Raw genomic sequence first — 21,780 nt, forward strand, 5'->3', positions numbered from 1 at the left:
AGGCGGTAAAAGAGTATCCTGGGCTGCATTAGCAGGAGTGTTGGAAGCACGTGGTAGATGATCATTCCCCTCTACTCAGCACTGTTGAAGCCACACCTGAAGTATTTTGTCCAGTTCTGGGCTCCTCAGTACAAGAAGGACATGGACATACTGGAAAGAGTCCAATGAAGGGCCACTGAGATGATTAAGAGCCTGGAGCGTCTCTCATGGGGAAAGACTGAAAGAGTTGTGACAGTTTTGCCTTGACAAGAGAAGGCTCAGGGGGGAATTTTATCAATGTATGTAAATACCTGAAGGGAGAGTGCAAAGAAGTCAGAGCCAGCCTCTTTTCAGTCGTGCCCAGTGACAGGGCAGAGGCAATGGGTACAAACTGGAACACAGGAGTCTCCCTCTGAACGTCAGGAAACACTTTTTTACTGTGAGAAATGACCGAGCACCGGCACAGGTTGTCCAGGAAGGTTGTGAAGTCTCCATCCCTGAAGATATTCAGAAGTCATCTAGGCATGGTCCTGGACAACTGGATCTAAGTGGCCTTGCTTTAGCAGGCAGAATGGCCCAGATGACTTCCAGAAGTCTCTTCCAACTTCAACCATTCTATGATTCACTGATTCTTTGAAGCATAATGTAAGACAAAACAAGTTTAATTTATTCATCTTAATAACAAGGTGATACAGAGAACTGAAAAGGGTTAACATATACCCAAGATATACCCAAGCAGAAAAGATTCAAATTCAACAAAATCCAGAACAGAAAACAGATTTATACGTTTATCAGAGATAGTGATTAAGAAAGGAACAATTCATTAAGCTAGGCAAAGATTTTACAGCCATGGCCTCAAAAAGTAAAATGAGGACAGTATTATTATTAATTCTTCTGCAAGGTTCACTGCAGCTCATTCAACAGTTAATCCATGGGGATTTTCTGGCCCATGTTCTGCAGGAATTAGATTAACTGAGCAATTGCAGGTCTTGTTTCTGTGAAGCTGTGACTGTCCCCTGATTCCTGGTCTGTCTGTGGCTGTTTTCATGACTTACACAAGATAGATTGGCTGTTCTACTTTATACTAATTCCATATCCAGAGGAAATGGAAACCCCTAGGGAATGAGAGAAGCTGACCAAACAGGCATCACCCTTCATTTGCACAAGAGATCCTACATGGCATAAGGGATTTTGATGCAACAGGGATCTGTGCTGAATGCTGTTCTTGCTACTCCAACATTGATCCCTTTTATTTTGTGTCAGTCAAGCATCTTCCTGTGTTCACACCTCTAGGATGTGATCACGTTCCTTTTAATTAATTGTATGATAAGGACTGATGGTTAAGAGGGAGCAAGGCAAGCCAGGATGGAGCTTCAGTAAAGAAGCAGGTCTGGACCAAGGTCACACACATGGAAGCAATTCAAGTACGGTGGGGTGGGAGGGGCGGGAAGGGAAGGGAAGGGAAGGGAGAGACTTAAACTCCTTAAAATCACAGTTAATGAGAATTTTAACTTAGGACCCCACTGTTATTTGGAAGGGAAAATCCGGGGAATGGTTTGATTCTGGATATTTTATGAGCAATTTTGGGAGCATGAAATATGTTTCCCCTATAGATACAGTTTGCTGACTTTGCTATGTCTCCTTTCATGTACTCAGAATTTTTTTGACTCCCTAAAGCATTGCCTATGGTCATATTATCTGAGCGCCTACTGCCAGAAAGCAAGTTAAGAGAGTGGAGGAATTCAAAAGAAAGTGAGAGAGGGTGATATTGGAGTAAAAAACCAACAATTCTCAAATCAGATAACAGGCCAGGTCTTAATTTCTCTTCTCTTTCCTTAAAACTGATTAACTCTCTCCTGCCATGAAATTTAAATGTTGTATCTTGAGTGTAGATAATTCATTCTACACACTATATCCTAAAATGTGAAAAGTGTATTTCCTTGTATAAATAAAACTTAAACATTGTTTTTCAGCCAAATCACATACAAACAGTTTGTACCCACATAAACATAGCTGGATTAAATTAAATGAATAAAAATGGAATCTCCTAACTTTCTGTCACGCTAAACATTCAATAAAACTGAGACCTCCCTTTAATGACTGCAGTTTGCCTGTCCTTGATTATGTGAGTCTTTATTTAAGTACAGGAGCTTTTGTTTGGGAATGGGAACAATAAAGAAATTAGAAAAATATACTTTATTCAGATGAATGAGCCAGTTCCAAGTGTCGATATCCCAACTGAGGAAACTGAAAGATATCCTTATATGTTTAGTTTAAAAATTTTTAAGGAAACAAGTTTAGCAACTTTTATGTTTGTTTTGTTTGGCTTCTAGGAGGAAACAGTTTTAGAAAGGATTAATTCACTTTCAGAAGGTGGATGTGGAGAAGAAGGGTAACCCTGAAGCTGTAACAGCAGCTCTTTGGACTCCCCAGACTCCCCTTTGTGTTACAAAGTATAAACCATTCAGTGGCAGATTGTGCATAAGGTCTACAGTTTAATGTTGCATCACCTGACTCCTGCTTTTCCTGTCAATCATGGAAAGCCATGAAGTTAGCACTCAGGATTCCTGTTCAAAGAGCAAAAAGAGTTTGTGTCCTAAGACAAAGAAACACAAACCAAAAACATGGAGCAATCCAAGCTCTTATGAAGGGACAGTAAGACACGAGAAAAGCTTTGCACTCTCTGCCTTAGGGAGCCAAGAACTTATTGGAAGTTCACTGCATAGGTTGAGCACCTACATCAGATCAAAACAAAGATGAACAGATGGTGACATGTGAAGAAAGACCTGGAAAACTTTAATTTTTAACCTGGGACATCTGATTTGGAGCAGTCATTTCTGCTCCAAAGAGTACGGAGCACATAGAACATGTCTGAAGAGGGGATGCCAAAGCGGCATCTAGGTGTCTGATGCGGCATCCCATCACATTACCTCAAGGTCCAGGTCCTTGTTGACATCACCTTCCCATGTTTCTTGTGAAAAAACAGGTAGTACAGAGGGATAAAACTCCGAGACATGATTAGGGTACCTAGTTAAACTTGAATACCAGAGTTCTCTTCAGTACAGTAATACAGACAACACCTGGAGAGGCTCCCTTTTCTAAATAGCCCACAGGCTGCGTGAGGTTTGGCCTGGGAGAACTAGATTGGGAAAAATTGGACGTGAGCCAGCAACATGTGCTCACAGCCCAGAAAGCCAACTGTATCCTGGGCTGCATAAGTTGGGATTCCTGCTATCAAGAATTGGTGATCAAGTGAACACCACAGGTAGATGAGTGACATCTGAGCTCATTTTTTGTCATGATTAGACAAATCAGTGTGTTCGGTTTTGGACTCTACACTACAAGAAAGACATTGAGGTGCTGGAGCGTGTCCAAAGAAGGGCAACAAAGCTAGTGAAGGGTCTAGAGCATAAGTCTTGTGAGGAGCAGCTGAGGGAACTGAATTTGTTTAGCCTGGAGAAAAGGAGCCTCAGGGGAGACTTAATCGCTCTTTACAATTAGCTGAAAGGAGGTTGCACTGAGGGGGGTGCCAGTCTCTTCTCCCAAATAACAAATGATATGACAAGAGGAAATGGTCTCAAGTTGTGCCAGGGGAGGTTTAGATTAGATATTAGGAAAAATTTATTTACAGAAAGGGTTGTCAGACATTGGAACAGGCTGCCTGGGGAAGTGGTTGAGTCATCATCCCTGGAGGTATTCAAAAGATGTGTAGACATGGTGCTTAGGGACATGGTTTAGCGGTGGACTTGGCAGTGCTAGGTTTATGGTTGGACTTGATGATCTTAAAGGTCTTTTCCAACATAAATGATTCTATGAAATCCAAAAATTTAGTTGTTTCTCCAAATAGGGAATAGAGTTCCCCTCAACATGGCTGACTGTCCTTCAGACTGTAACAGTGTGGCTTTACTGGCTATGAATGAATATTTGTTATTACTAGCTCAGAACAAACTTTGGTGTTTTGTATCATACTGTTTAACTTGTATCTATCTGCTTCCTCATATTTGAGAATATTCTCATCCTAAAAAACATACCAAATCACTGAAATGTTGTTTTAAAGTTTCCTCTCACTAACTTTCTTAAGTTTCCTCCTCTTTGCAATCTTACAGCTGTTTGATGATTTTACAGTTGCTGCCAAAAATAAACAGGTGAAAATATTTACCAAGGGTACCTTCAGTGTCTCCTTATGGTAAGGACTGGGATTTCCATAGGGTTGTCTCACTGTCCTAAACTCCTTGCTGTCATTCATCCCTTGCAATTCCTCACCATCCCAAGTGACCCAGACGCAGAGGGGAAAAACAGAGAGAAAACTCCAAAGCAAAGACAGCAACAACGCCCCCCTGTAGACTAAATGTCTTCAAACATACTATGAACTATTTACTAATGGGACTCAGGTCTTACTATCAAAAATGAGTCCAAAGCATTCCCTGAGTTTCCCAAACATCATTATAAACTCGCTTTTAAAAATGGGAGAGAGATGGAGGTAACAAGTCAGCTGGTGGAGTTTCTGTTTTGTGACTTTTTGGTTGATTGTTCATTGTAGAGTCTGTCTGGTGCAGAGCTTTTTTGACTCTCTTCGTCTAATACAAAAGGTCAGGAATGACAGGGAAGACTCCCCTAGCCTTCAGAAAGATGTTTCTGTTCCTCCTTTTCACAGGTGGGGAGTACTGATGGCTGAAATATTCCCTCTAGCCATTTCCAGCCTCTCTGCTCCTACACATGATTATTAGAATGTCTCAGAGCCCTTTTAAGGGAAGACATTTCAGACTGAGTTACTGTCTCTGCCCTGTCCTCCCTGGCTGCAAGCAGTGGTATAGGACAGGAGTGGTAGCCCCAGGGTGGCAGGAGGTGGATCCTGATGCCCAAGGGTGACTGCTTCACCCTGATCTCAGCTTTGGGAAAAGCCTGAAAGGGGCTGTGGCAAAGGGTGTCCCAGGAAGGTCACCACCATTGTGAAAGTCCCCAGCCTCTTCCCCACAGGGTTATTAAATGTGACAAACCGTTTGGACCTGTCCATAGGGGCTCAGTATATGTGGTTGAGCTTTCCTGACTTGCTACAAACTACTCCTGGCATCTATGAGAGCAGGCAGAAGTGAGAGGGTTTGGTGATATCTCTCCACAAAGAATAAGCACTGGGTGGTTTTGGGACAATGTAAAATGATGGGGACAGACTTTCTAGTAGGGCCTGTTGCAATAAAACAAGGGATAGTGGTTTTAAACTGAAATAAGTTAAATTCAGACTAGATATAAGGAAGAAATTTTTTATGATGAGGGTGGTGAGACACTAGCATAGGTTGCGCAGAGAAGTGGTAGATGCCCCATCTCTGGAAACATTCAAGGTCAGGTTGGACAGGGCTCTGAGCAACCTGATCTACTGGAAGATGTCCCTGTCTATTACAGGGAGATTGGACTAGATGACCTTTAAAGGTCTCTTCCAACCCAAACTATTCTATGATTCTATGAAAAACCCTGGTTATATTTACAGATGTAATAGGGAAACCAGATTTACCAGCAAATATGATAAGAAGTTGGATTTATTTTGAGATAAGTTTTGGTATTATTTACATAGAAAATATAAAAAATACACGTGAAATCAATGATTTTTGTAAATCCATAAATAAGCAGGTAGTAAATTTTAAGCTACATTGTGAGATATCCGCAATGTCATATATGATTTTTTTTTTTACCCTGTGAATTAAATTGCCACGAAACCTTTTAATCAAAACCACTGAATTCTGAAATACACGTGAGAACATAAGAAATAAAAGTGTCAGGAAAAAAAGAGCTGGTTTACAAGAAAAGATACCAAACACATCCAAAAAGGCTTTATTTTCAGTTGTAACTGTCAGAAACTTGCCTTTACAGGAGAGCTTGCAGTGAGCAGCAGAGGGCGCTGAAATAAATTGATTTATTTTAAACTCTAGGTAATAATACAGATTTGCTGGCAGTTGGATATAGAGGAGTATATACTTTATTATGGAGACCTTCACTGGGTTTGAAAGGCAGAGCAGGATTGAAAGTCCATTTCTGAAACAGGATCTTGACTAGATGCAGGCAAAATTTTTTTTAAAAAAATAATAATCCCAAAGCATCACATGAAATGAGAGGAGCATAACTACTTGAAATAAGATAAATTTCTTTTTTTTTTTTTTTTATTTCTCACTGAAGTGGCCATTGCAGTGTTGCAGGTCCTCCTCTCCCAGGGCTATTAACAGGCATCTTGTGTAAATGATTTGGATATTTGACTTGGGTTACACGCTGCATTTAGAAGTAGAGGATAAAAGATTTATTCTAATTATAAAATAGAGATTCAAACACTGAGCAGTCTGTTAAGAGAAAAAAAAAAAAAAAAGAAAAAAGAAAGAAAACACAGTGTAAATAAGAACCTGCAGCTTTATCCTAAAGGACCAAACACTCTGAGTGGAGCAACGTTTCTAGCGGAGGAAATGTTTGGCGGTTTGTAACTCCCAGCTATAGGTATAACTGGGATTGCAGGGGCAGGTGAAGGGGGGGAAAGGCAGCAGCTTTGAAAGGGAGCTGCTGCAGGGAGCGAACCCCATCAGAGGGCGCCGCTGCCCCGCTCAACACCGCCCCGGCGCGCCCGGCTCCCCGCCGCCACGGGGCCAGCGCCCGGCCTTGCTGCAGCTGGAACGGCGGGGAGGGTTTCCTCCGGCGTAAGTAGTGCTATACGTTAAAGTAGCTTTTTTACTCTTTGAGCAGAAAACACAAAAGTGTGAAATATTCCTTTGCAATTGCAGCGGCCAAAGCTAAGGCTGCAGTGCTCCTGCCCAGCTCACCGCTGAAAAAGCCGAGGCTTTCGTTCAAATAGATTGTAAAAGCATGTCCCAAAACTCTCCAAAACCGTCTGGTTCCTCTCCCACCTCTTCTCTCTCTCTTTTTTTTTTTATTTTTTTTTCTTAGGTTTGAAAGTATAAATTGTAATGGTCAGTTCTGAGTACATCTCACATTTTGGACCCAGGATTTATTTGCACATTTTGGGTATAAATGGGTGCAAGTCTTCCTATTTGAAACTGCTAAATTAGACTTAAGGAAGCTGTGGGGGTGGAGGGAGCAAAACAAGCACAAAACCCGCAAAGAACCTTTGTTCAATTTAATTTTCTAAATGGTCACTTAAGACACGTTTGTCATGTTCTGCAAGTGCAAGTGGAAACTAATAATAGTGGGATCTGAAAGTAAGAATTTACTATCTATACCATTCTGAGAGCACAAAGCCAGTGGTTTTCAAATCTATTTTAGCTTCTTTTTTTTTTTTTTTTTTTCCTCCCCTCCTCTCCCCTCCCCCAGCACGTACAGCATATTTAATCCAGGGTACCACGAAATGGTGAAGCATTAGCTGTCATGAAGAACATTCGCTCTGCCCTGTGCCAGCTTTCCAGGACATGATTCAAAGACTTTAACAAAAGCGATGGCAAACTGTTCCTTTATGAGCCTGGCATTTTTCTAAGAGGGCCATTTAAATCTATACGTGCACAAGGACACGTGTGGCGTGGCTGCGTGGATATCTCCGCACATCCACATGTAAACAGCGTACATCCTTTCTCCTTTTTTTTTTTTTCCCCAGCATTTTTTACACTATCTCTTCGCTTGAAATGATCTGTCCAACCCACTCGAAGAGGAGGTGCCCTTTTCTCCTCCTCTGTGCTGAGGAAAAAAAAACAAACACAACTCATCTCTGCTTTAACAACTTCCAGCAAAATCATTGTCCGGCTCCTGTTCTAATATCTGCCTGATATTTGTCTCTTGCCTTTTGAAGGTTGAGTTTTTAGAAGAAGATGTACACTTTGAAACAGGGGATGTGGGGCTGTGCTGTAGAGGCTGAGGGAAAAAGGGATGAATTTATACTTTCTACTTTAATTTGAGGCCAAAGCGAAGAAAAAAAGAAAAGCCCACCCTTCCCACCAGCCAACCAAACACCACTAAAAGTGTCTCCTGGTGAAGTTCTCTTCATTTTTGAGATTATATTTATATATAAAAGCGTTTTTACCTGTAGGACCTTTGAAAGTACAAAGGACACTATGCACTTTCCCACAGGATCCCATGCAGAGTAACAAAGATTCTTAGGAACCTTATAGACAGAACTTGAAATTTCCAGAGACAGGACCTTGAATTTAGAAGCACCTTCTTTCTCTCTTGGCTCTCTGCCTCTATGTCTCTCTTTTTTTCCTCCCTCTCCTCTCCTGGTGCACCAGCCCACTGCAAAGCTCGATTGTTTCTTTTCAAAGGCAGAGATGGGCTCTGCTCGCCTGCAGAATAGGTCGCCTCTCTGCAGTACAACGTGTTAAAAAAAAAAAAAAAAAAAAAAAAAAAAGGTTAAAAACGGTCCAACTCCTCCTCTCCCCTTCCAAACCGAGAGCTACCCGGGAAACGCACAAATCCTACTCTGGTTTTAATCGTTTTCAGAAAATAGCTAATCGCTGTTCAAATTTGTGCATTGAAGGGTTTGCTAAACTCTTTTTTGTTTTTCTTTTTTCCTTTCTTTTTTGTGTTTTTTTTTCAGATAAAGTGTTTCCAAGTTATGAAACATACAGCCCAAGTCCGAAGTGTAAGGCTTCCAAATGAAAATCATTGCTCTAAATTTACTGCTTTTAGATATGCTTCAATGTGCTTGATGAGACACTGGTTCGATATTTTACTGTATATGAGAGGATAATTTCTGGACATGTAAATATAAGCATATTGTATGTGGGGAAAAGTATAATATCTCCTTGAAAATGATGAATTGTCTAGTGCAAAGGCAACCTGTTCTTTATTTTAATATAAACAGGATCCAAAAAATATTCATCAATATCTCCATTCTATTCATTTATCTGTCTGTCTATCTATCTATCTATCTATCTATCTATCTAACTATCCATCTAACTATCCATCTATCTATACATCTACTAAAACAGTGGATATATGCACTATACAATATACATATTTGATCACAGTATATCCACATATATATGTGCAGATATATAAATATACACACAAATAAGTATTTATATACACTCCTATATAAATTGATGAGGTTTGTATGTTTACATGCATTCATAACATGTAGTATACATGTGCCTACATATGCAAGAATATATATAATTGACACGTGTAAATGTGTCAATTGATGTATGTCTGTACACGGAAAAAGTTTTACGTTTGGAGATATATGTGTGTATATGCGCGTGTATATGTAGGTCTGTGTATGTGTAACTGCGTATACGTATATGTCTTTATATGCCTGCACACAAGTCTAAGTCTATATATGTGTGTATATGTGTATATATAGTCACATATGTCTGTAGATATATGTAACTATGTAACAGATAATGTTTTTTACTATCCGATTGAGGTAGACTTCTGCAGCCTATTGTTTCAAACAGCAGATATAAGTTGCGATGGAAGAGGAACGTCGGATTTGGTGTCTGTCCCCCATTTCCAATTATAGATGGATCATTACAGACAGAGAAGTACTGAGAATCCAGACATCTGCTCTTCACATGAATGCACTCACCTCCTAGAGAACAGCCTGCCATCATGCTCTGGAAACTGGTTGAAAATGTCAAGTATGAAGATATCTATGAGGTGAGTATATAATATGCATATGAGTAAGAGAGTATATGTATATTTAAATGTACATCTAGTATATAGATACAGGCATGACTATATAATACATATATAGCTCTACATATACATACAGGCAGATATAGAGACGGGTACATCAACACACACAAGTATAGAGACGGGAAATCAAGAGTAAACGCTTAAATGCTTATTTATTTGCATATTTGTATGCGGCATGCCAAGTCCTAAACTTTTTTTTTTTTCATGGAAAAGCTGTTTGATGCGATTTAAAACATCAAAGAAATGATCTGGGGGTTGGAATGAGGCAACTTAAAGGCAAGAGTTTGATTGTTTAGACCTCGAATTAAATATAATTTGATTAAATACGGACAAATGTCGAGAAAAAAAAAAAAGCTGAAAATAGAAGAGAAACACAATCTGGTATTCAGGGACTGGATACATTTCTTTCTTTTCTTTCTTTTATCTTTTATTTTGCAATTCCAAGCTAAGCTCAACCTGAATTTGGATTCTTTTTTTTTTCTTGTTTTCACAATTGGATACGGTTTTTACCACTTTTTATACCTATATACCAACAGATAAGATGTGCATGTGCACATATACATTAATTAAGCAGCACGTACATTCTTGCACGTATGTGAGTACACACACCCGAAAAGATACATCCAAAGGCAGCTCCGCGAAAGTTGTGTCTTTATTTAGACCTCCGGTCTATTTTCGAGGTCAAAAGCAAATCAAGAGAGAAAAAAAAAAAAAAAAAAGGAAAAAGAAAAAAAATCAGAGCGCAAACACGGCGAAACCTTTCTCTTAATTTTTCACCAATTCTTCACTCGGATGTTTCCCAAACAGGCTCCGCGAACGCGTTTCTTGTAAGTTAACCAGCGTGCTGGATTTGCTCCGAAACGGAGTGGGGGGCAAATGTGTAAGGAAAGGAGCTCTGCAAAATATTAAAAAAAAAAAAAAAAAAAAAAAAAAAGAAGATGTATTTAATACGGGGTAGGCGTTTGCACGGAGATGGCGAGGGGAGATTTTCAGGAGGGTGCAATCAGCCGGCTCCAGCGCGGAGGCTGAACCGTGGGGAGGGAGGCGGCTGTGTAGGGGCTGGGGACCGGGCAGGAGACGGGCAGGGACCAGGCAGGGGCTGGGGAACGGGCAGGGACCGGGCAGGAGCTGAGGACCGGGCAGAAGCCGGGGCGACCGTGAGCGCACCCCGCGGAAGCACCGTCGGGGCCGCACCGGTCCCAGACCCGTCGCTTCGGCCGCGGCTCTCCCCTCCGGGAGCGCGTTCGCACTTACAGAGGGAAAACTCCCGAGAAAAGCGGAGAAAGAGGCAGAAAGAGGGAGGGCACATGGCTCTGGCTTTCCGCAACCGGAGGAAGGACGGGACGGAGGGAAGCGGGGAGGGTATCCGCCGGCTGCACGGGAGAAACGTCTCCGCTTCCAAAAGCTGCCGTCAGGCTAATTATCAACTGGCAATAGTGTGTGTGTGTGTGTGCGTGTGTGTGTGTGTGTCCCGCCGGCGATCCCCAGCCCGCTGAGCCCTCGCTGCTTTTCCCTCCCTGTCCCCAGGCACAACCCGGCCATTGTCTCTGCCCGCAGCAGCAGGCGACAAAACATCTCCCCTCCCTGGCCATCGAGGTCGGGGAACGTCGGAGATTTTGGGGTTGTTGGTTGGGGTGTTTGGGGTTTTTTTCCCACTTTGCTTTTGAAGGGGATTTTTAAGCCGCCGTGCGCTTTAAGGACGCTCGTGTTTCTAGATTGCCGTGGGAGAGAAGCAGAGTTGGGGGGAGCGGTTGGGTGGGATTTGGCTACGGGCAGGGTATACCCTAACTTGGGGATGCGCTCCAAGACATTTTTTAACGTGTAGACTTAAAAAAAAAAAAAAAAAAAAAAAAAGTTTGGGGTTTTTTGAAAGAGCTGAAGCCCTCTAGATTTATCTTTAAAAAAAAAAAAAAGTGTTCCTCTCCTTTCTGATTTATAATTAACAGCACGATGGCAGAGGCGTCTCAGTCACTTAAACTGAATCTGTTCTTAAAACAAAAGTGTGTGAATGTGTGTGCGCGGGGGGGTGGGGGGTGCTCTGGGAAGTGTGAGTCTATTTAGGAAGGAACGTAAGTTGAACTTTAACAGAAATGGCAGACAGTCCAGTTGAACGGGTTCCTGCAACATCAAAAAGGTTTTATATCGCCCCTGGCTTTGCCTCGAAACTATAAATTTACTGTCCTTTAAAATTCACTGCATACATTTTACATTTGGGTGAAAATCGGGAGATATATGTACACATAATTTTTTTTTCGTATGGGGTTGGAGGAACGGGATTCGGGAAAAAAAAAAAGTAGAGTCCAACTTAACGCAGATTCGAGTATTTATTTGGCTATTGTGAATAAATACGATCTGTAACACGCACCAGAAAGGCTTAATCTCCGCTGTAAATATTAAAAAAAAAAAAAAAAAAAAAAAAAAAAAAAAAAAGGAAAGGATTAGAAAAGCCTCTTTTTCCTCATTATTTGTAAAAGAAAAAAAAAAAAAAAACAGGTCACAAACCTGCAAGAACAAAAGCACCAAAAGCAATCAATTCCTCGTATTAGGAATGTATAATTAAACGTAAAAAAAAAAAAGGAAATATGTTTTTTTCTTCTTCTTCGCCTCTAGCATTGCTTCATCTCACTTCCTTGCTCCAGCTCAGCAGTGTCTACTTTCCTCATCTTCCTCCGCTCGAGTTAATTGAAGTTATGCCTCTTCCTTGCTAAACTTTTTCCCCCCCTCTCCCTCTCCCCAAACTCTGCCTCTGCCAGCCCCCCTCGTCTGATTACATCTAGTAATTCTCCACTGAATGAACGTCATTTACAATAGTAGGGGAGCTCTCGAGCTGGCTGCCAGCTTCACGCTCCATTTGGTCCTGCATTCTCCCTTTAAAGTAGTCGTGTAATATTAATAGTCATGAATATCAATTATTATGAGGCGGTGTAGAGAAGGAAAGGGAGGAAGGGGTAGCGGAGCAGTCTGAGCCTAGCCTTGGGTTGAAGAGGATTGTATTTGGGAGCTCAAAGGGAAAAAAAAAAAGGGGGAGGAAAAAAAAAAAAAAAAACAGAGAGGGAGGGGTAAATCCTATATGCAGATAGAGGTTTCCAGGCTCGGTTTTGGGGGCATTGGTCTTTTTTTTTTTTTTTGTCTTTTTTTTTTTTTTTTGATGGATAGACTTCGAAATATCTCAAGCTGTTCTCCTGTGTCCAACACGTCCCTTTGCAGATCTCCTTGATATTTTTTCCCCCTCCAATTATTAGTATTATCACCATTATTTTCTTTTTAGCTATTACAAGACTTTTTTTATTTCCAGATGTTAGTCCACACCTATTCCGCCATGGTGAGTTTGGATCCATGTTGTACTAGAATTGCATGTTCTCTCTCTCTCTCGATCTGTTGTCTCTCTCCCTCTCTCTCTCTTTTTAAACGCCTTTGGCTTGGTAATTTAGCACAATAATTGGAGGAGGCTTGCAGCTGCTTCTCCCTTTTTGCATTGTGTGTTCTCGATTTGAGCAAGGGGAGTTTGGGGGGGAGAGTAGGGGGAAAAAATAAACTTTTTTTCCCTTTTTTTTTTTTTCTTCTTGAATCATGTGTGCCATTGCTTGTGGGGGTTTCAGCTACACTTTGTGGAACAGATATTTTTCTTGTTTACTTTTAGCCTCGTAGCTTCAGCGCGATGGAGTTGGACAAAACTCCTCTCCCACCTTTTCCCTGAAGCCTCCACATGCTCCCCCCCCCCACCTCCTCCTCCCCCCCCACCCCAAAGACTTTTCATTACAATTAACCCCCACCTTATTCTCCGGAATATAATATTGGAAAAGGAGACAAAAGACACTGGAAGTTGCTGCAGAAATCACAGCGACTGGATTTGTTCAATACCGATGTTTCATCTTTACTTTATTTGTTGGGTTTTTTTGGTTTTGTTTTTTGTTTTGTTTTGTTTTGTTTTGTTTTGTTTTGTTTTTTTTAAGGGATTGACTCTTTTATCTAAAGAGCTCCCGTGATTTTTTTTTTTTTTCCAAGTCCTTCTCGGAGACCTTCTCGTCTAGGAATCCTCCGAAAAGTGCAACTTTCCTTTTGGTCTTTTACACGTGAAGATGTGTTGGTGATTTTGAGTTTCAGAACTTCAGCAGAGGCAATAAACAGATGTTTGGAAACTTTAGGCAGGACAAGGGGTGGGTTATTTGAAGACATACGTAGTTTGAGGTTTCTTTTTTATTATTATTTTTTAACCTTTGGTTTTATTCGATGGAGCTGCTGAAGGGGGAATCGCATTACTGGACTGAAGTTACAGATCATATACTCATGTAGAGCACCAGTCCTACTTTTTTAATTATGACATTTAACATTTCTCCCTCACCGCCCCCTCCCCCGCTTCCCCCTTCTTGGGAGTGATTGAGGATAGACACGATCCGGGTGTGAAACGCTGAAACATTTCTAATCTGCAGCGGGAGAGGGGAACACATCAGAATATTAGTTCACGACGGCTGACGTTTTTATTTTATTTTATTTGGGGGTGGGTTTGTGCTCCTTTCACTCCCCCCCGCCCCTAAAAATTCCTCTCTTTTTTGTTGTTGTTGTTGTTGTTTTTATTTTATTCCGTTTGTAGGACCGGCATGATGGAGTGCCCAGCCACAGTTCCAGGCTGTCCCAGCTGGGATCCGTCTCCCAGGGACCCTACTCCAGCGCTCCTCCGCTCTCTCACACCCCATCCTCGGATTTCCAGCCGCCTTATTTCCCACCCCCCTACCAGCCTCTTCCTTACCACCAAAGCCAGGACCCTTACTCCCATGTCAATGACCCCTACTCCCTAAACCCCTTGCATCAACCCCAGCAACACCCCTGGGGACAGAGGCAGAGGCAAGAGGTGGGATCAGAAACCGGGTCACTGCTGCCACAGCCTCGGGCCGCCCTGCCCCAGCTCTCGGGACTGGACCCCAGGCGGGACTACCACTCAGTAAGGAGGCCAGATGTCCTTCTGCATTCAGCTCACCATGGCCTTGACTCCGGCATGGGGGACAGCCTTTCTCTGCATGGCATCGGACACCCAGGGATGGAGGAGGTCCAGGTAAGGCACCGCGTTTCTTTCTCCTGGGCGATGCAGATGGAACCCCCATCCCTCGGCTAGAAATAGTGAGGAGTTTACAACAGTATTGGTGTGGGTTAACATCCTTGTTCTGCACTGGGATTATAATTGTGATACTCTCCCTCCCTCGCCTTTTCTATTATTTATTTTTAATTTTTTTTTAAAGCATAATTTATTTCATCGCTGTCACACACAGGCTCTGCTTTGTAAACCCTCCCCTCCATGGCAAGCCAGCAGAGTGCAGGGGGAAGGCAAACATGCTGCTCTAAATATTCCACGTGTTTCAAAAGCTGGCAGAGTTTAAGCCTGGCTTTTCAAATTCCAGCTATTTCCCACGCAATCTCACCTCCCCCCCCCCCCCAAACAATTTCCTGCAGTTCAAGGATTTTGATGAAACTGTCAAATTACTACATTTTTCATCCAGGAGGGAGGGAAAATATAAACAAAACCCAAACCAAAAGCAATAACCGGTGAGTAGGAACAAGACCCTCACTCCCTCTTGGTTTTGTTTTTGTTGTTTTTTTTTTTAAGGATAGTTGGTAGGCTAGCACTGATTTGAAATAGTTTTATTCCCTCTTTTGGGTAACAAAGGAGGTTCACCGGGCTCAAAGCACAGTATTTCCCAGCCTTCTTCCATCCCACGCGAAACTCAGCATCACGTGTTATTTCCTAAAAACAGAAAGGCCCTTAACAGCTTCGGTGCTGGGGTGCTTTGCACCTTGCTGGAGCAGGCCATGGCTCCAGGTGGGGACCCCCAAGCCAGAGGCCGGAGCCCCCAGGGGCCAGGTCCTGCATTAGGCTTTGTTAGATGGGATTTGGGGGTTCCCCTTCACTGTCTCTTTTTTTTTTTTTTTTTCAAATCTATGTCATGTATATCATATATATATCGTAAATATGTATTTAAACTTGGAATAAATAATGATATAGGCCACTGGATGAGATATAGACTTCAAAGTCACAGAAAGGGAAAAAGAGAAAGCTGAGGAGGCTAGAAGGGAAAAAAAATAGTCGTGAAAAAGGATCAGGCTGACCATTATAGAAATCAGCGGCAGAGAAGCAGGGGGGGGCTGTATTGCATTGGCTGGAGGCTTGTCTTAGGGCTTCACGGGAAAATCTCTCAGCTTTGCTGGAGTGAGTTGCTTTAGAAATAGAAAGATTTGTCTGCTTGGGTTTGCTCCTGCCTCCAAGTTCAGTGGCCTTCGGGTCGCTGGTTTCTGCGGGTTTCCAAGCTGGTTTTGAGACCTGGTGACAGCCCCTGACCCCCACGGGCACGATGTGCAGGTCTCATCTCGTATTCCTGGCTCAGACAAACTGGCTTGCAGGTCAAGGCGAGTTTTACCTCCGTGAATGCAGAAAGGGGATGGCTCTCCTTGTTTCCCTCTACAATCGGCAGACGTTAAGTACTGTTCGTGCTTTGATATTTACCCTTTCCCCAAAGAAAAAACGATAATTTTGTGAGAAAGAGAACAAGAGAGAGAAGAGGGAAGGAAAGGGAAAGAGATAAAAAAGAAGGAAAAGGAAAAGATGGAAGGGAGAAAGAGTGAAAGGAGAGCGAAAGGCAAAAAGGATAGGGAAAGAAGAGAGGGAAAAGAAGAAAAAAAATGAGGGAAGAGAGAAAGAAGGAAAAAGAGAAAACGGAAGAGAGAAAAAGAGAGAGAAAGAAAGAAAATAAAAAAGAAAACAAAGGAAGAAAAAGAAAGGAAGAAAGGAAGGAAGAGGGAAAGAAATAAGGAAGGGAAAAAAGAAGGAAAAGTCCCGCTCAGCTCAAATAAGGCAGCTCTCCCTCCCTTTTCCAGTAAAACATCTCTTCTGCGCGCAGGGCACAGCACTCACGGAAAGCGCGTCCCCTCGGCGGCTCCGAGCGCAGCGCTGAGCCCCGCGGCCACTCGCCACCCGCTCGCCTGGGCGGGCCGAGGCCGGGGATGGGATGGGGATGGAGAGGGTCCGGGGTAGACGAGGCTGTGGGCCAGTAAGGGCTAGGGTTCTTGTTTTGGGGTGCTGAGACAGCGGGAAATGAAACAGGCGCTTTATTTCTAAAAGTTTGGTCTCAGGTTGGGGGAGGAGGGGAAGAGGGAGAGGAGGGTATCCCAAGGAGAAACACGTGAAGGAAGAAGCGTCCAACTGCAAGTTAGCACGGGCAGGAGGGAAAGCAGTCTAGTACTCGCTCCTACCGTTCAGCGTTTTCTATTCTTGTCCCCCAACTAGTGACAGATTAAGTTGGGCAGATTTTCAACCCGAGTTTTAATATGGATTTATTCTAGATACAAGGATTCCGTTCTAGCTACAGCAATTCCTATTTAGGCGACATATACGGATTATCCACGAACCCTAGAGAGAATTTCCAGGAAGGATCTCAAATAGTTGTTTGTTTGGGTTGTGGTTTTTTTTTTTTTCCTTTTTTTTTAGTGATTCAAAAAGTTGAAGCGATATTTAGGTACATAGTTGTATAAAGACGTTTCTCTTTGCTTTAGCATATGTGTGTGATCAAATACATGCCATGAGAATGGGTTGGGCTGAGAAGGGAGAATGAGACGGAGGAAAAGGGTGCGTGACAGAAAGAAACAGTGGTTATTTTATAAACACCAAATCCAGGCCATGTGTGAGCCATTGTCCAGGGGTAGAATTAAGTGAATGTAACACGATAGCGCTCGGTTATTGTAAACAGGACGTATTGTATTGCTATTGCTGCCCTTTTCGAGAGGAATTTTCAATCTGCAATTTACAGACCTCAGACAGGGAGCACAGAAGCCAAGACCTACTTATTGAAAACAAATTTTCGTCATCTAATAGGGACTGAAAAAACACCATTGCAACCCTGGTTGTGGGGTTCCCCACCCCCCCACCTCCCCCCGCGCCATCGGCTGGGCAGAAGTAGTGGTTTACTAGTAAAAGATACGATAAAGAAAACATACAGGACAACATCCAGATTCTTTAAATGTAAACAGAAAGATCAATCTTTAGGGTTTTTTCCTCTGATAGATCCATAGCTGTTGAGCAAGGTGGATTTATCCGGTATACAGGAAACTCCAAGCTATTAGATTACCGGGGGAAGGGAGGGAAGAGAATCATCCTCTCTAGATTTTCTAACTCTATCTGGAAACTCATCACCTTTCCCTCCCTGCACACACACCTCCTTCTCCTCCTCCTCCTCCTCCTCCTCCTCCCTCCCTCCCTCACGCTGCCGTCCCTGCTCCGATGTGCTAGCTAGAGCCACGGAAAGTTAAGTTGCACCAAAACACGCAAGTCTCTTATAAAGTAACCCCTGGTATCACTTTTAACTAAAGAAGTCTAGTAATTAAAAGTCTGAGTTGTTTTTCCACGTTTCCGCATGCAGTCCTAATTAAATCTTTACGATCCTCTCTGTGACTATTAACTGCCAGCATGCTGAGCGAATATCCTGTACAAAAACCCAGCAGGAGGGCGTAATTAGATAGAAAATCAGACAGGAGTCTTCTCATTAACTACAACAACTAACCCACGTTGCTGATGGAGCGAGCGGAGTGCACGCACACACATAAAGCGGGTGCACAACCATCTACTCCAGAGATAAGGTGAGATAAGGAGGGGAGAAAAAAAATAAATCCAAGGAAAAGGTGGCGTTTGATATTTACCTCTAATTCTGTGCCATCGAGGAGCACCACGATGCACTCCAGCAGGCTGCAGGATTTGCTCATCATCCCTCTTTGGGAGCTGCTCAGGGAAAGGAGGGAAGACATTGTAATTTTATTTTGTGCCCTTTAGGTATGTAGCCTATTGATTATGAGAGAGAGGCACAGCCATGCACAAACACACAACATAAGGAACCGCTCTGTGTGTGTGTGCTCTCGTTTGAGTGTGGATTCAAGCAAAATGAAAGGAAAGATCTCGTAGAAATTGTTGTTCCGTCACATTTTTGGGAGATGTAATTTTCTCCTAAATCGTATTCCATCTTGAGACGTCTCTGCTGAGCAGAGAGCGCCGGAGATAAGGGCTGGATCCAGATAAACTCAGCCCCTCGGTGTAGCAAAGATAAAGTTAAAATAATAGGGAAGGAAATCATTGCTTTGCTGTAAAGATGTTTTCCTTATCAGGGAAAAAACGTAACAACTTCCCAAGTATGCAATAACCCGGAAAAAAACCCAAACCCTAAATAATAAGAAGAAAAACAAAATGTCAAACCCAAGAAACCCACGGGTCGTCCCTTTCTCCAAAACCCAGAATTTACCCTAAAACGGAACCCGTCGTAATCCTGCAAGAAATTGCGCTTACGACACCTCCTTCTCTTTGAGAGCTGATTTTGCTGTGCCGACCGCAGATTCAGCGGTAATTTTTGTTTGTTTGCTTGGTTTTGCACATCCCACTTTCGCGTTGAGAAACGAAACCCAACATTTGCTGTGTCCTCTGTGCCCGTCTTTGTTCTCTCCCCCGCTAAAGAAGTTAATGCCATAATAACAGGTGTGCTCCAAAGCGGGCTGAAAAGCAAGAAGAAAAAGGGGGGCAAAAAAGGCTTTGAAAAGTCGGGAGACTTTTTCTAGGCAATCAATTTAATAGTTCAGACTTTTCATAATGCGTATCCCGCTCCCCCCTCCCTCCCCGTCCGCACTAGTTCAGGACATGGAAGCAACCTCGGGAGCTGTAAATCTCTTTCTGCCTGTACCCTACACGATGTGGGCGTTGCGCTGCACTCCGAATTGCTCAGGCTTTAATTAAAAGTCCATAATGTAAACTATTATATATAAAAAGTAAATGGCCCTTGAATTATTAAGATGTAGAAGGGTTAGACAAACAAACAAAACACACACACACACAAAAAAACAACACCAAACCCAAAACTGGGAGGGGAGAGGGAGAAGGAGGGAGAATTTAAGTTGTCCTTAATTGTGTTCATTTATGTCATGCAATAGATCTTGCAGATGTTGCCAAATTTTCAAAGGAAGAAATATAAAGCTTTATCGAATGCAAAGAAGACTATGTGATATCTATGTTTTATAAGATAACAAAATCAGTATTACACCCCATATGCTTCACACCATTTTTTGTTTTGTTTTGTTAGAAGTCTATATAATTTGCAAGAATTTCATTTCCTTGCCAATTTGGGGGAATAATACTACTAATAGTAAAAAAAAAAATCCTTCCTCCCCTAGTGAATTAATATAAATGGAAATAACAGAAACTCCAGTTTGGAATGACATGATTCATGTACGCGATTTTTTAATATCCAGTCAATTTGAATAGTGATGTTTTTATATCCACAGTCAGTTGAAGATGCCAATAACAGCGGTATGAACTTATTGGACCAGTCTGTCATTAAAAAAGGTATGGATTATTCCAGCGAGCTAGACAACTTTTACTGTGTAGCAATATTTTCATGATATATTTTTACTTTGGGGCAATTAATTTATCCGGGAAGCAGGCGTACCTGGCAGCGAGATGAATAGTTGATTGGATCGGCAAATAGAAGGAAGGGAAAAGGAAAGAGATGGGAAAGGAGAAGCTGATCTCTCCCCTACCCCGGCCTTCAAAGGGTTTCATGACACAAATGCTCTCCAGTGGAGCACCCCACGCTCAAATGCAGTTTCCAAGGGCCACCTCCTTTCCCTTCCCCACCCCGCAATGGTCCTCCATGGGGATCCCTTGGCTTTTAATGGTGGAAGGGGGTTGATTCCCTTTGGGGTTTAAATGCATTTCCCAGGCGAATAAAACGTGAAGGAGAGAGAAAGAAATGCCTATGGAAAGGCAGCCCCGACCTCCTTTCCCCCTTCCTGCAAGAATCCCCCCTTCCTCATGCCCATTTTTTAAATCTTTCTACATATGCGCACATGATTTAGTGTAACTGCAGAATCACCCCATACTGTTAAAGGGAATGTGATATTAACAAATGTTTGCAGTCTCTTGTACAGCTGTAAGCAAAATAATTAACTAATTAAACTAATTAAATGTAATTACAATAACTCATTTTGGGCGTATTGCAGCTGCTTAATTTTTTTTACATTTCTCTGACAGTCACTCGAAGATGCTCGGCGATTAGTGTTGTGTTATGCTGATAGACATTAAACAGATCACACACTGCAAATGTAGGAAAAGCTATCTTTAATTATCTAAGGAGTTTCTATTTCTAGATTCAATTTTAAGTACCAGAGATGAGGCTTAGAAGCGCTGGCCCTTATGCTTCCTATCAACAGCACTTATCTCCAGGACCTTATTATTTGTCAAATGCGCACAAATACTTTAATAGACATGATCTTCTAGAATGTAAAGCAAAATAACAGGGAGGGTGTTTATTTAAAATGTGTTCAAGGCAGCATGAGGTCCTTCCGTGTATTTATTGTGTTTTTTTAATTTAAATCCCCATGTACAGTCTTTCTTTTTCTCACATGTACGATCAAGTTCTAGTTATTTGAAGGAGGATAGATGAAAACTTACAGCCTATTTTGCAGCATCGTGCATGACCGGCGGTTGAAAAGTCGAAGGTGTTTTTGCGAAACAAAAAAATACTTACAAAAACCCCCAAGTTATTTATCCTGTTTTAGTTCAGATTGAATGTTTAGTAGGTTTTGTACTCAGGGTCTGTAACCTGATGGCTTTTGGTTGTATATTTCTCTTTTTTTTTTTTTTTCTCCTCACTCTCCTTCCCCCCTCCTCCTTTCCCCACCCCCTCTTGACACCTCACACCCGATGTTTTCTCTTGGGTGTCTTTGATTAATCGGTGCTTGATTTGTGGTCGAGACACTTCTTTCTAACGTCTGTCCGTGCTCGCGTTTTACTTTGGCAATCTCTATTTTCGCAGAACACTTTCTGTTGATCACCCGCTCCAAAATACTCTTTTTTTTACCCCCTCTCTCCCTCTGCCTGTGTCTCTCCCTCCTTCAGGTGACGAGGACAGCGGAGATATTTAATGTGCACCCTGAGTGGCACGGTTAGATGGCGAGTAGCACTAAAATGTGAATGTTAATAGTGAGATAATAATATTAGGTATAAATTAAGGTGTGGTTATTGTGCATGGGCATTGCAACGGCCCTGGGCATATATGGCTTTATATGTGCCCATTTGGAGCCATAGGAAGAGATTCTCTGATTTTACCCATGATGAACAGGATACATATGCAACTTTGAGAATTAGGTTACTAAAAAAGATCC

General features: G+C 42.3%; 1 protein-coding gene across 5 annotated transcripts in view; it reads left to right on the forward strand.

Moving 5' to 3' along the window:
• The first annotated feature begins 9,477 nt into the window (after positions 1 to 9,477).
• TFAP2B (transcription factor AP-2 beta) overlaps positions 9,478 to 21,780 on the forward strand; it is a 28,245-nt gene continuing 15,942 nt past the window's right edge. For 2 of the 5 annotated variants that reach the window (XM_086623945.1, XM_086623955.1), the window contains exons 1-3: positions 9,478 to 9,558; positions 14,189 to 14,647; positions 19,900 to 19,960. In XM_086623945.1, the coding sequence (XP_086480071.1) occupies positions 9,478 to 9,558; positions 14,189 to 14,647; positions 19,900 to 19,960 (601 nt within the window). Of the gene's footprint in view, positions 9,559 to 12,892; positions 12,920 to 14,188; positions 14,648 to 19,899; positions 19,962 to 21,780 lie in introns of those variants that run through there. The other 3 variants (XM_086623937.1, XM_086623963.1, XM_086623971.1) reach the window with 3 other exon arrangements.

This window comes from Tauraco erythrolophus, chromosome 2 (assembly GCF_009769465.1).
Source record: "Tauraco erythrolophus isolate bTauEry1 chromosome 2, bTauEry1.pri, whole genome shotgun sequence".
In the NCBI taxonomy this organism is placed as follows: Eukaryota; Metazoa; Chordata; class Aves; order Musophagiformes; family Musophagidae; genus Tauraco; species Tauraco erythrolophus.